This window comes from Alexandromys fortis, unplaced genomic scaffold, assembly GCF_014885135.2.
Source record: "Alexandromys fortis isolate MF-2015 unplaced genomic scaffold, M_Fortis_MF-2015_v1.1 scaffold_29, whole genome shotgun sequence".
Taxonomy (NCBI): Eukaryota; Metazoa; Chordata; class Mammalia; order Rodentia; family Cricetidae; genus Alexandromys; species Alexandromys fortis.
This window is the reverse complement of record NW_026067891.1, coordinates 12,144,174-12,158,893: the sequence shown is the minus strand read 5'-3', so window position 1 is coordinate 12,158,893 and position 14,720 is coordinate 12,144,174. Positions and strand designations below refer to the sequence as shown.

Genomic DNA, 14,720 nt, shown 5'->3' with positions numbered 1-14,720 from the left:
CCAAGGTGTGAGGCTTCAACATCACCTAGCTCCACTGGCCCACCCTAAGTGCAAGGGATTCTGGGAGGTCTGCCCGTGGGATCAGCGATGAAAATGAAATCACACCTGTCAGGAGTCAACACTGTTCAAATGTATATGTAAGATGAACTCAGTGGCATATACCTTTAATCCAGCGCTTGGGATGCAGAGGCAGGTGAATCTCCATGAGTTCCAGGCTAGTCTGGTCTGCAAAGTGATACCCTGTCTCAAAAACAAAAAACAAAACAAAAAAAAAAACCCAAAACCTAAAACAAAATGTACATGTGTACATGTCTGTTGTGTGCTGTGTGTAGGCATGCATGGCACAGCACACATGTGGTGGTCAGGGGACAACTCTGTGGAGTAGTTCTTCCCGGGATTGAGCTCAGGTCGTCAGACCAGCATTGTTGATGCGGCAGGGACTTGAAGATCCATGTGTCTGGCTCGCGTTGCTCTTGAGACAGTTTCTCATGGAACTCAGCCTGGCCTTTGGCCTCTAACTCACTGTGCTGCTTCCTCCATTTCAAAGTGCTGGGATTATAGGCATATACCTCCATGTTTATGCAGTGGTGGGGAATCGAACCCAGGCCTCATGCATGCTAAACAAGCACTCTACAAGTTGAGCTACTGTCCCAGCTCTGAATTTGAGGTTTTAATGGGTCTTCACCCTCCTGTTCCACTTGGATTCAGCAGTGCAGAGCCTCTGGGCTTCAAGGCAGGAAAACAGGAAGAGCTGTCCTAAATTTTCTGAGATCCTGTTAAAAGTTGTTGATCTGAGTTTTGTCTTGTCATTGACAGGTGTGGATTTTTCTCTGCCATCCTCTGGCTGCCCCCTGGCCGTCACTGCCCTGTGAACATGTTGGTGATTCTGGCCTGCGTCATCGTCTTCCACATCATCTGTGCGGCGCTGCTGTTCACCTCCACCGTTAACAATGTGAGTTCCTGCAGTCATGGGGCAGCAGAGACCACAGAGCAGGGTGGAGAGCGGGGAGGGTGTGGTTGTGACCTGTGGGTGTCCAGCCCAGGCCTGGGTGCTCTCATCCTGGGCACGGATGGAACTTTGGGAGCATCCTCTGCTCAGCTTTGGCTGAGGCTAGCCTGGGCTAGCTGGTGTGATGCGTGTCTTCCAGCTGTCCTGCTCTCTGTGGTTCTCAGCCTCAGCACCATTGCCATTCAGAGCTAGATAATTCTTTTTTTCTTTCTTTTTTTTTAAAGATTTATTCATTTATTATTTATTTTTATTTATTTATTTATTTATTAAGCATACAATGTACTTCTGGCAAGGAAGGCACCAGGTCTCATTACAGATGGCTGTGAGCCACCATGTGGTTGCTGGGAATTGAACTCAGGACCTCTGGAAGAACAGCCAGTGCTCTTAACCTCTGAGCCATCTCTCCAGCCTCCTAATTCTTTTTTCCTACTCAATGTTTTTATTTTATTCTTTAAATTTATTTATTTTATTTTGTGTATTTGGATGTTCTGCCTACGTGCCTGTCTATGAACCACTTTTGAGTGCCTGGTGCCCTAAAGGGGTCAGAAAAAGGACTTTGGACCCCTGGAACTGGAGTTACAGATGGTTGTGAGACACCGTGTGGGTGCCGGGAATTGAACCTGGCTCCTCTGCAAGAGCAGCAAATGTCCTTAACCACTGAACCATCTCCCCACTACTATTTTGCTTTTAAAATTAGGATACAAAATATGTTTTCTAAGGTTTTGCCTCTTTTCCTTTAGACAAGGAGTTAATATCTTAAATACATAAAAAACTACAAAACCTGCTGGGTAGTGGTGGCACATACCTTTAATCCCAGCCTTGGGAGGCAAAGGCAGGTGATCTCTGTGAGTTAGAGGCCAACCTGGTCTACAGAGTGAGTGTATAAGTATACACACACTTATACTCACACAAGCAGTCACGTGCACACGCACATGCATGCACACAAGCACACTCACACACACAACCAGTTGATAAATGGACCAACAAACTGAACAAATAGTTCTCAAAGATAAAGAAATACATGTAGCCAGCCAGTAAATATTTTTTAAAGTGTTCAACATCCTTAGCCATCAGGGCAATGCAAATTAAAGGCTCCTATAAGATTCCATCTCACCCCTATCAGAGTGACTATCATCAAGAAAACAAATGACAGCGTTCTCTTCAGTGGTGTAGCTGCTGGCAAGTTGCCTGTGTGCCAGCAAATAACTATGACCCGTGCTCACACAGACACCACCAGAGAACTCAGAGGGAAAGACACAGCAGCGTGATGGCACTTGCTGGAGGAAAGTGGGTTCTGTGCGAGTGGAGGAGGAGGAGACGGTGATGGGGTGATAGGGCCCCAAACACAGTGTATACATGTATGAAATAGTCAAGTATTTTTTTTTTTAGAACAAACAGCAACCCACTCAAAAGTAAGGAGGTAAAGAGGGAGCATGGCAGGACATGCGAGGTGCAAGAGAAAGGAGGCTATGGATGTGGGCGTAGGCGTAGGGTGGAGCAGGAGGATGGAGGAAAACACGGGGAGGAGAAGCAGGGAGAACAAACTAACTTTGACAGTGGCAGAGCCACACCTAATGCTGTGTGTCCTGGTTGTTTTTTTTTTAATAAGGTAAAATTTAACTAAAATTAGCACTGCCACTCCCCTAACCGTACTACACACCCAGAAGGTGTGTTCTCAAAGGCCTATATCCTACCACAGGGCTGCTTGCACACCCGTGACCTCTGCTGCTCTATTCACGGTGGCTAATGGCATGATCATTCATGCCGAAGGACATCTTGCACCTTGCAGTGGTCTAGCAACATCCCTGGCCTTCATCACTAGGTTGTGATCCACTCATAGTCGAAGGGATGTTTTCTCCAGATGTTCATAGCTGTCCTGCAGGAAGCAAAAATCAGCCTGGATGACCAACCCAGCCACCTCCTCTGTGTCCCCTGCATCTTCTGATTAGCCAGGTCCTGTGTTACTAACCAAGCACTGTGTTCCTAGCCAGGCCCTGAGTTACTTGCCCACTTACAGACTCCCCATCAAATTTCCTGAGTGTAACTTTATAAACTCTCCACAGGCCCCTGACATGTAACTTGTTCCTTCAGGGTCCATCTGGCAGCTGTATTAGCAAGGGAGTATTTGATAGCTCCTTGCCTCAGGCAGGAGGTGATATTTCTAATGGAGACCTGGTCTTGTCCCCAATGCCTGGCTTCATCTGGTCATTTCAAACTACAGAGACTGTTAAGGGGAAGAAAACTGCTCAGAAGGCCAACCAGTTGGGAATCTATAAGAGTGTGTGTGTGAGGTGTGTGTCTGATATGTCTGTGTGTGTATTTGTATTGAGTATATCTATATGATATGTATGTGTGTGTTTATGTGTGGTATATGTGTATCTATCTGGTGTGTGTATGTGTGGTGTGTGTCTACTACGGTTTATCTCTGTCTGGTGTGTGTGTGTGTGTGTGTATCTGTCTGGTATGTGTAATATATCTCTATTTGGTGTGTGTGCGTGCGCACATGCTGTGTGTCTGCTGTGCGAGCGCTGTGTATGTGAGCTTTAGATGGGCTGACATGAGCGGAGTTGTCCAACAGCAGCGTTCACACTGGAGAGGTCCAGAGCCCCAGAGTGGCTAAGTCCACAAGGCCGGAGGCCTCAGCAGCCCCAGGCTGGCACTGAAGTGTGGAGAAGTGGAGAACAGGTCATCAGCCCGTGATGGATGGCTGAGGACACTGCATTCCCATGGCAGTGGAGGATGGAGGCAGTGACAGACAGCATCACTCATGGAGAAAAGCACCTGCACGCACGCACACACACACCACACCAGACAGACACATACATGAACTGCACTGCCCTTCCTCCAATGTCCTCCCAGCCAGGCCCCCAGCTCGTTGGTTAGATAGCACTGCCCCCATGCGGGGGTGTCTGTTTTCTCCCATTACTCTCTCCCACCTCAGCTCTCTTGGGAAATCCCTCACAGACTCCCAGAGGTGTGATTAGCCTCTAGTCATCCCCTAGTCTAACCAAGTGGACAGCCACATTCCTGACTCCCGAGAGCTGGTGTGCACTGTGCACATGGCCCCCAGTGCTGCATGCATATTTACCTCCTGGTTAATCACAACAGTGGCATCATTAAGTCACTCCAGCGATCTCCTTGGCAATATTCAGCCTTCTTGTGTGCATCATCTTGGCCTATCCAGGAGGCAGGGGCTTGCCTCTGATAGCTCCAAGGCTCCCAGATGGGACTGAACCTTCAGTCAGTTCTGGCCCTTGCCAGAATGTACACTGTAGTAAGAGGTGGAGCGAGGACTTGAACCATCCCAGAGGCTCCTCGTTAGGCTCTGCCGGAGGATGTAAGTACAGCCTCCTCGAGGGTCTTGCTGAGCTGCTGAGTGGCCCAGGCTGCGGTCACATAGATGTGTTTGTTTGAAGTGTTTGGAGCCTCCAAGGAAAGGGCCTACAGTGTGAAAAACAAAAACTGAAGGTTCTTCTAGAGTGTGTGTGTGCGTGTGCACGTGTGTGCGTGTTTCCTGCAGCTAGTCCTTTAGAATCCCAGAGATTTCCCAGGCTTAGTGAAAGGGTTAGATGGGCACAGAGGAGGGGCATGGGGGAGCGCTGGAATGCGCTCCCGCACCCAGGTGTTCATATTAGCATGGCACTCGGATGATGGACAGGTGTGCCAGCCAGTGAGTCAGCCTGTGTTTGGTATGTACTTGAAATTGTGCTTGCCCTTGAGGCTCGATGTGAAGTGGCAACACGGGGTGTTTGTGGGCCCAATGGGACAGAAAGTAGGAGGCGGGCCGTCAAGGGTAAGGGCAGGAACAGAAGTGCAAGGGGAAAAAAGGCACGGGGCCAAGGCGGAGTCTCCTCCACTCATCGCAGGACGCCCCCTTTTCATTTCATTTTAATTTGTTTATTGTTTGAATGTTAAAAAAATTTAAGCATTTCTATTTTTCATTCCTTGCTTGCGGGGGCACATGTGTGGAGGTCAGAGGACAACTTTCTGGAGCTGATTCTCTCCTTCCACCATGTGGATCCTGGGAATAAATCAGGTCACCGGGCTCAGAAGCAAGAGCCTTTCTTCATCCCTGAGCCTTCTTGCCAGGCCTTGGATACTTTTCTGAATTGATTTTTAGGGTTAACATACAGAGTAATGGGTTTGCTTGTGGCACCTTCATACAGGTGTGACGTCATCCTTTGTTCTCATTGGCTCCCCTCCTCCAGCTAGTTCCTTCTTCCCCAGTGAGCCCCTTCGGCTGTCTGATCATGTGAATTCCATTACTTTCTATTTCCCTCCTTTTTAAAGTCTTCCCCAGGCTCTGCCCCCAGTCCTAGTCCCATGGCCTATAAGCACACACATAAATACACACACATATACAGTTGTGAATCTAGTTCTTCATCTAAGAGAAACCATGAGTGTGGTATCTCCTTGAGCCTGGTGTGTTCACCCATTTCCTGCAAATGTCATGGCTTTATTTCAGTTCCATTTTGTACATGTGCCACATTTTCAGCATCCAGACGTCCAGCCTGGTTCCATTCCCTTGCTACTGCAGCAGGCTGTCCCTTGGCGTCATTTTTTCTTTTACACATTGCCCCTGCCGTTCTGGTAGAACTGGTCTCCATGTACTCCGATGGCTGCTAACTCAGTGTTTCCCCCCACACGTCATGAGAACATGGGCCACCTCAGGTCCTTCTGAGGACTTACAGCCTGGCATCCCAGGGTACTCAGTACAGACCTAGAGCTGACCTGAGGCCTCTTGGACTAGGAGTGTGCATTTGAATGAAGTCCCCAGGAGACTCGCTGTGCCCTGCCCTCTGCGCAGGGCCCACAGTTACTCCTCAAGCCAGCAGCACTCGGGGTCTGCGTCCTAACCAGCAGCTCCTGTTGCCTTTGCAGGCCTGGTGGGTTGGAGAAGACTTCTCAGCAGACATCTGGAGAGTGTGCATCAACAATACAAACTGCACAGAGATCAACGACCTGAGTGGCAGCGATGGGTTCAAAGGTGAGCGGAGCTTTGGTGCCCCCCTAGCAGCCCCAGGCAGACCCAGGCAGGACCACCTCAGCAGACTAGGGCGCTGTGTTTGCCTTCTGTCCCTGTACGTCATGCTGGCGTGAGCCCTGGGAAGAGTCCGCTGTGGTGGAAACCAGGGTCAGTCAGGACAGCCTCTGCTGTTTATGTTCCTTGCTCTCCGTGTGGGATTATTTCCATGTTATTGCAGGGATCTGTGTCCTGCCAGCTAAACTCAGCCCAAGGCCTGTTTGGTATGGCCCAGGAGCTAAGGATGGTTCTGACATCTTAAGAGTTGTGAAAGGAACAAAATCCCCCCTCCCCCCAAAAAAAAGAAGAAGAAGAAGAAATGTGACCAGAAGCTTGGCTTATGTATTGCCTGAGTCTTTGCTGAATAAAAAAAAAATCCTGCCAGCTCAGACTTTTTCCACACATAAATTTATTTCCATATGTTAATTCATTCCGGTCCTACCATCAGTGGTAAACTGGTGTCGAATGAAAGCGGGAGAAGATGCTAGACTAAAAGCCAGAGACCCTCGGTGAAGTCTGACCACACTGGCTGCATCAAAGGGCATGGCACACACGTGGACATCAAAGGACAATCCGTGGGAGTCAGTTCTCTCTGCCTTCCATAACTCAGGTTGTCTAGCCAGGTGGCGGACGCTGTAACCCGCTGACCTCTCTCCAGCCCGTCCGTCCTCCGTTCTCTTTGTGTTAAAACAAAAACATAAGCACCCTACATGCAGTTGTAGCTGTGCGTCTGAATCTGCAGGACTGGCTCTGAGATGCCCTCTGCCCCTCCCCCAGGATCCCAAAGGATGTAAAATGAAATAAATTTACATGTAACCTATACCTGCCCTCCTCTATGCTTTGGTTTCTAGATGAGTTATGACATCGGATACAATCGCTGTATGTCATTTCATCTGTGTGGATCTGGTCTGGTACATGGCAAATTCAAATATTGCTTTCTGGAACTTTCTGGGCTCGCCCCCAATCCACATACCTCAAAAACGGTTGTTGAGTCCAGGAATGCAGAAGCTGTGCACATGGAGGGCTCTTAGCAGGTGCTGAGAGATGCTAACCCTGTGAGTGAGCTGGTTTCTGAGGCCTCCAGGAATGCAGAAGCCACAGCAAGGTGACACACACACACACACACACACACACACACACACACAGAGTTTCTGCTCTCTGTGCCTTGCTGAGCCTCGCCCTCACTGACAGCTAGCCACCAGTGGCACACTTTGCAATCCAATGCCAAGAAAGCCTATGCTAAAAGTATAGAGTCATTTTCCTCACAAAACCAGTTTCTACATTTGCCTCATCACCAGGCATGAAGCACCTGGGACACTTGCTAAAAATACAGATTCTACGCACCCACCCCAGAGTAACAGCAGCTCAAACAAGCCATTCTCGGTGGCTCCGTGGAAAATTTAATAAGTGATGTTCAGAGACACAGGGTCACAACCTTGGCCCACTTTGAAATTCCCCAGGAGACTCTAGAAGCCCCCAGATGAGTGTTCTCAGTGTCCGGTGTTCCTGTTCTTTTTGTCTCAGTGAAGTTTGGTAATAGATTTTAGAACAGAGCTGTCATTAGCAAACATGGGAATATACATTTCTTAAGGGCTCCTGGGCTCAATGAGTTTTGACAATTTTATATTCTCCTTCCTAGCAAGCCACCATTGAAAACTAAGTAGGAAACATTCTTAACACCCCACAAGGTCCGTCTGCCCGTTCCTCAGTTCCTACCCAGGTAGCCCTGCCACACACACCCTGCTCTCACAGCTTTCTTGCACCTGATCTTGGCCCTAAGGAGTGGAGTCAGGCAATGCGTTTGTGCTGGAGAATATGTTTGTCCCCCAGAAAGAATAAGGAAGCAGAGCCAGGCGTTCTCTGCTGGCCCCTGATGTGCATGCAGCTGGGATGCATTAAATTCCACTGCTGTAAATTTCTCGTCTGGCCTCTGCCAGCGGCGCTCCCTCCAGCCAGCCTCAGGCAAGCAAGGAAGCTGCAGTTTGAGCTCCAGGGCTCTACTTCTTCTGTTCTTGAGCCAAACAGGTCAAGTTCGACCCAGAGCAGGCAGAAGTCAGAGTTCTGGCTCCATCTTCTGGCCAAATTGGTATTTTGGTCAAGTGCCTGGCTAGACACTAGAGGGAGCTGGGCGCAAGATTCCACAGCAGCGGGAGCGTTCCGCTGGCCAGGTGTATCCAATCTGCGACCTGCAGCCCACAGCTAGGGTTGAGGGGGCCCAATCAATGCTGTAAATTTTCTTAAGACTGTGCGGATCTCAGTGTAGTTTATAGACGGCAGTATTGTGTTGCCGTGTCCAAAGGTTGGGCGGACTGTAGGCGGTCCTGGGACCCTTCTGTGATGCCTCGGTCCTCAGATATGCCTTCGCCTTCTGCCCACAGATTACTCCATCATGCAGGCCGTGCAGGCCACCATGATCCTCTCCACCATCCTCTGCAGCCTCTCCTTCCTCATCTTTCTGCTCCAGCTCTTCCGCCTCAAGCAGGGAGAGAGGTTCATCCTGACCGCCATCATCCAGCTCATGTCCTGTAAGTGAAACTGGAAGCAGTCTCTACTGCCCGCCGCAGAAACAAAAGTTGAGAACCGAATCTTTAAACCATATGTTAGTCCAGTAGCTGGCAGTCTTGGGAGCCAGAGCAAAGCGGGCCTTCTGGTCCTCTCCCCGGGCTCCTTCTTGCTGGGTAGCTCCTGTTTCCAAGCCTCCCCTTTCCCTCTTCATCAGCTCTCCTGCAGGCACCGAGGCCGCCAAGCCTTGCATTTCTTCTCAGTAGCCGATCTGGATGACATCTAGAGTTAAGGTTAACTCAGAACAAGCAGACCATTAGGAGCAGGGACATGCAGATTCCGTCCTGCAGAAAGGAGCGCGCGCGCTCTTCTTCTCTAACTTATGCTGTGCCTGCATTGTGCCCCCATCAAAATGGCTGGAGGAGAGAAGTCGGGGAACACCCAGAAGGGAGAAGCGAGCCACACACTTACTATGGAGAAGTTTGGATTTAGTTGGGGGGAAGGGAAGGTGTCCCCGAAGCATGAAGCCTGAGCGTGGGTTTTATGAGCACGACAACCACAATCTACAGTGTGTTGTCTGGGTACACAGCGGAAGGAGCAGTGTGCCGGGTAGAAGCCTCGGATGAAGAGCCCGGAAATGTCAGGGCTAGAATGTGCAGGCTCAGACCAGACGGGCTCTCGGAGGCTGGGGAAGGGACTTGAGGTCTGACTCTTAAGCTGGTGGGAATACGTTACCAAGTGTTAGACTAGTTCCAAGTTACACCATGGTCTGCAATATATCTGACCCCTGGCTTGGTTCCTGACAGGTTTATGTGCCATGATCGGGGCTTCCATTTATACAGACCGGCGCCAAGACCTTCACCAGCAGAACTACATCTATAGCCTGGTGCAGGAAGGCAGCTATGGCTACTCTTTCATTCTAGCCTGGGTCTCCTTCTCCTTCACTTTCATCAGTGGCCTCATGTACATGATCCTGAGGAAGCGCAAGTAGGCTGCGGAAACCCAGCCTCTCTCCCCACAGTATGGCATACACGTTCACATAACCATTTTGTATATAATCATTTTTGTGGTTTTTCTAGCAAACATATTGTTTCCTTTAAAAGCTTTTATAAAAAAGAAGAGAGAGAGAAAGAGGAGTTTCTGCCTTCTTGGAGTCTGAGACCAGACCACGAAGGCTGGCATTCAGAATGCAAGCCCACCGAGAGTCTCAGCAAGGCCCAGCAAGATCCAGCAATGTGGAATCCACAGGATGCTTCTCCCCGGTGGACCTGGGGTGGGGTGTGGCCAAAGGTGGAAAAAGCCTGTTTTCGGGCACAAGCTCTCTGTAGGTTTCTACCCTGCCCCTCTCCCCCGGCCCCTTCCCCCTGCCCATGCCACTCTGGCAGCCACAGGTGGGATGATGAGGGGCCCGAGTGAGGAGTACATATCCTCAGATATTAACCCCTAGTTCATGTAAGCAGAGGGCAAAGGCTAGCCCTGGTTTCGGTCTGTCCGGGACCCAGAGCCCCAGTCCCCCTGTGGTGAGTTAGGTCATCATGCAGACTTCCTGACAGTCGCCTGTCTGCCTTAAGGATAGTTGTCATGTTGAGTCTCCGTAGGTAATTCCTTAAGGCATCTGTTACATGCAGAGCCACAGGTCCACTTCGAAGACCCTCAGAATCCATCAACGGGGTGAACCTGTATGTCTGAATTTCCGATGATCTCCCTGCAATATCCTTAGATGCACTGAAACTGGGGGTAAGAGTCCTAGAGACAGGGGAGTAGAGTCACCCTGTAAATGTTAACAGTCTCATCACACTAAGATGGCCCCACTGCCAGCCACATCTTGGCCCCACTAGCTCTTGCTCTCACAGCTTCTGATATCTGGGCTGCTTGTGCCATATTCCCAGGCCATAAGCCTCCATCCGTGAGGAGGACTGGGCAGCCTCCTCCCTGCCCTGTCCTTCCTGCCCTTCTTTCTAACGTGGGTGCTTCCATTGGCCCCTGTTTCTGGAGACTCAGAAGATCTGTCTTCCATCCATTCATCTACCTATCATTCAACATGAATGGGTCTTGCCACATGTCAGGTGCAAAGGTTACCTTTCAAACCATTCCTCGTGAAACTCGGGCTAGTGAAGAACATGCCAGAACCACTCAGAAACACTGCCACCTGTGACGGAGCAGCAGCGACGCCACCAGTCAAAACCTCCCGGGGCGAGAGGAAGCCCACTCTCCGTGTGCCTGCCTTGAAGTGCCCTGTGGCATCTACACTGCTCTAGACAGAGTTCCACTCAGCTTCAACAGGTTTCCCCCAGAGGGTACTTTAGTAGAGGATCCCACATGTCCCACACTGAGACAGCAGGAAAGGATTCCCAGAGCCATGGCTCTCAAGATGGGCACCCAAGGAGGAGAACCCAGCTGCCCTCCAGTCAGTAAGAATGTCCTGATAAATGTGGCATGAGATGATCATACCAGAGATCCAAGGACTCTAAGATGGCAACCTTCTCCCTTTGGTACCCTTCACCATTGTTAGCATCAAGTCGGAGAGGTGACTCTGGGACAGGGTGTGTAGATTTGCGTTGTTTAAACACATTTACATGTGAGCTTCTGTGAGGGGTCGTTTATCAGTACCGCAGTTCCAGTGGAGCTGGGGTTGTTGGGGCTGAGTGGCTTCAGAGCCACCATGGACACCTCCTCAGTACAAGACTGGCTTCCCTCCCTCCGGCTCTCCTATCCTCCTTTCCGTCCTTCCCTTGGGGAGAGTGCCAAGGTGGCACGGGGCAGAGATAGGGCAGGTGACCACCCTTGATGGAGAACTTCCCCAGGCTCACTGAGGCCTGTCTAAAGTGTCCTCTACACATTCCTTGGGGACTTTTCTGTAATAATGTCCTGGTAGTCACGATGGAAACAAACGGACCAAACCACAGGCATGAAACATGAATTTCCACCTCAGAGAGCCCAGGGCTGCAGAAGCAAACCATCCGATACGATGGGAATGGGATGGGGGTTGTCTGCTTGCCACTGTGGCCAGCATTCGGTGCCATCCCCTGTGGCATGAGAGAAAAGGGCGCGAGGGAGAACAGATCCACCCTTCTCCTATGTGGGATCAGCTCTAAATTGGTGCTCATCACTAGTTACCAAAGAACAATGACAAAGTCAGCCGGGATATCCAAGAAGCATGGATTAGGACCAAACCCATCACTGTATTTAAAGGAACTTTAGTTTGCGCATCTTACAACATTTTTATAAAGTACTGTAATTCATGGGTGGGGCATGTGACAGAGACAGACTAACCCATGTTTGTCATTTGCATTAAAATTATTTTGGGTCTCTGTTTAAAGAATTCAGATAATGTTTGTGTGTTGTGTGTTCATGGTCCTGGATGCAGAAGAAGATGCCTCGTGCTCCCTTCTACCCTCTGCCAAGGGCTGTGGGCCTGTGTGTACCCAGGCAAACAGGCTGACATTCTAGAATGTTCCCTGTGAGCTGAAGCTGGATGTGGACCCATTCTGCCCAAATGTAGACTCACTACACACAGCTACCCTTCCTCCCTCAGGAGCTCTCTCAGCAAGCCCACCCAAGCGGGGCTTGTCGCTTACCACACAGCAAGGCAGAATTTTGTCTATCAAAAGCAGGGAAGTTCCTTGGAAGCTGAGAGCTTAATGTTGAATCCTGTTTGGGGACAGGTGTGATTTCAGGCAGTAAGATACTTCAGGGTGGTCTTACTCTGTTTGTTGTAACCCATAACTGTACATGAAGAACTGTACAACCAAATTCTCTAAAGCTACCTTGTCTATGAAGGTAGAGCCTAGGTCAAATTCTGGAGTGGCGGGGAGCCATGGGAGGTCCCATCAACACAGTGATGTTGTATAACCCTGCCTGGTTATTCAAGCCTGCACCCCAGCACTCAGAAAGTCGTGTCAAGTTCAGGACCTCCCGGGAAACTCGGTGAGACTCTGTAAAAGCAAAAGTCAGTAAAGGGCTGTAGCTCGGAGGCAAGGTCGTGCCTAGCATACAGGGCACTGGTTCAGGCCTTAGTACTGGGTGATGGGGAGTAGTGTATAGATTTCATGGCAAGCAATCAGTGACTGATGGCTCATCACAGGATAAACTCCATCCATTTCCATCATGGGGTTGGCATAGTGGCTGCTCACACAGATGTTGGTGGTTGGGTGGATGTGGATGATGGAGCACTCTCTGGTGGTGGATGTGGATGACGGAGCACTCTCTAGTGGTGGATGTGGATGACGGAGCACTCTCTGGTGGTAGATTGGATGATGGAGCAGTCTCTGGTGGTTGATGCAGATGACAGGACACTCTGAAAACTCTTAAAGATCACATGAGATCCTTTCTCAAAAACAAAAATCTTAGTGCTCTTGGAGCAAAGAGCCCCATATGTCCTTCCTTTCTTCCAGAAAAGAAATGGGTTCTGGGAATCAAACTTAAATCCTTGTGTTAGCAAGGCAAGCAAGTGCTTGGTCTACTGAGATGTAGCAACAGCTCAAGTTGAGGGATGTATTTGTTTTTGTTTTGTTTTGTTGAGAAAGGAGAAAGACAATCTGAACACAAAATCTAATACATTTTGGCGGAAGAGCCAGCAGTACCCACCACCCTCCCTAGTGGTGCTGGATAGCAACAACAGCAAAGACCATCCCATCCAAACCAATCCCACACCCAAACCCCCATCCCACCTCTTTCCACCCTTACCCACCCCTAGACCCCAATCCCCACCCAAACCTCCATCCCCACCCCTACACTCCCACCCCACCCCTACACCCCCACTCCCTACCCATATCTGTACCCCTACCCCAACCCCCACCCAAACCCACACCTGCATCCCCATCCCCACTCAAACCTGCACCCACATCCACCTACACCCACACCCCAACCCACACCTGCATCCCCACCCCACCCGCATCCCACCCACACCTGCACCCACACCCACATCCACCTACACCCGCACCCCACCCCCACCCGCACCCCCACCCCCATCGGGAAAATCTGCTGATGAAGTTGTGGGAGTTCCTCCTCAGGTAAGTCTGCTACCAACAGAACACAACCTGAGCTGATTTCTCTTCATCTCAATGTAGTCATTATTAGCCATGGGGTTTGGTTTCTTTTCCTCCCCTTACAGAGTTCTGCTGCATTGAGATAGGTTTATAGTTGGTGATTAAATACCAACTTAAAACTACCAACAGTGGCCCTACTTTCTGTACGCTCCACATCCGTGTGTCCTGGATTAAGTCACTCTCCAATAAAATAATATTTTGGGGTATGTGTTTGTGTGCTGTATGTACTTATCAGTGTAGGTGGGTACACCTGCACACGTGTGTAGGTGGGTACACCTGCACACGTGTGTGTGTGTTGTATGTAGGCAGGTGCACCTGCACATGTATGTGTGTGTGCTTTATGTAAGCAGGTGCACCTGCACATGTGTGTGTGCTGTATGTAGGTGGTTACACCTGCACACATGTGTGTTTACATGTATGACCACAGGTGGATGGCAGTGTCTTTCCTGGATTATTCTCCTTTCCTTTATTTTTTATTAATTTGTTTTAAAGTTCATTAAGAATGCACACATACAAAAGGAAAAAAAAAGAATGCACACATACCTTGGGGCTGGAGAGGTGGCTGCTCTTCCAGAAGTCCCAGCAATCACAAGGTGGCTCACAGCCATCTATAATGAAATTGAGTTCCCTCTTCAGGCATGCAGGCAGGAAACTGTTTACATAAAAAAATAGGCCTGGAGGGATGGTTCAACCATTAAAGGCTGGGCTCACAACCAAAAATAATAATCTTTTTTTAAAAAATGTATACTGCTCATATAGAGAACCCCAGTTCAGTTCCCAGAATCTACATGGTAACTCAAAGCAGCTCCAGTCCCAGGGGACACAGTGCCCTCTCCTGGTGTCCATGTGCATGAGGTACACAGTGGGTGCTCAGACATACATACAGACCAAAAAAAAAATGTTGCAAGGAACCACTTGTTCGTCCTGGCCACCCAGAACCAAAATAATCACACAGAAACTGTATTAATTAAATCACTGCTTGGCCCATTAGCTCTAGCTTCTAATTGGCTAACTCTTACATCTTAATTTAACCCATTTCTGGTAATCTGTATCTCACCACAAGGTTGTGGCCTACCAGCAAAGTTCCAGCACGTCTACCTCCAGCTGAGGATCCATGGCATCTCTCTGATTCTGCCTT

At 49.6% G+C, this 14,720-nt stretch overlaps 1 protein-coding gene across 1 annotated transcript in view; it reads left to right on the top strand.

The window, feature by feature from the left end:
- Positions 1 to 11,847, top strand: part of Emp2 (epithelial membrane protein 2) — a 43,465-nt gene extending 31,618 nt beyond the window's left edge. Inside the window, exons 2-5 of the mRNA XM_050135007.1 lie at positions 817 to 952; positions 5,891 to 5,996; positions 8,411 to 8,557; positions 9,341 to 11,847. Coding sequence (XP_049990964.1) covers positions 875 to 952; positions 5,891 to 5,996; positions 8,411 to 8,557; positions 9,341 to 9,525 — 516 coding nt within the window. The 5' untranslated portion in view covers positions 817 to 874 and the 3' untranslated portion in view covers positions 9,526 to 11,847. The remainder of the gene's footprint in view (positions 1 to 816; positions 953 to 5,890; positions 5,997 to 8,410; positions 8,558 to 9,340) is intronic.
- Positions 11,848 to 14,720: the final 2,873 nt, after the last annotated feature.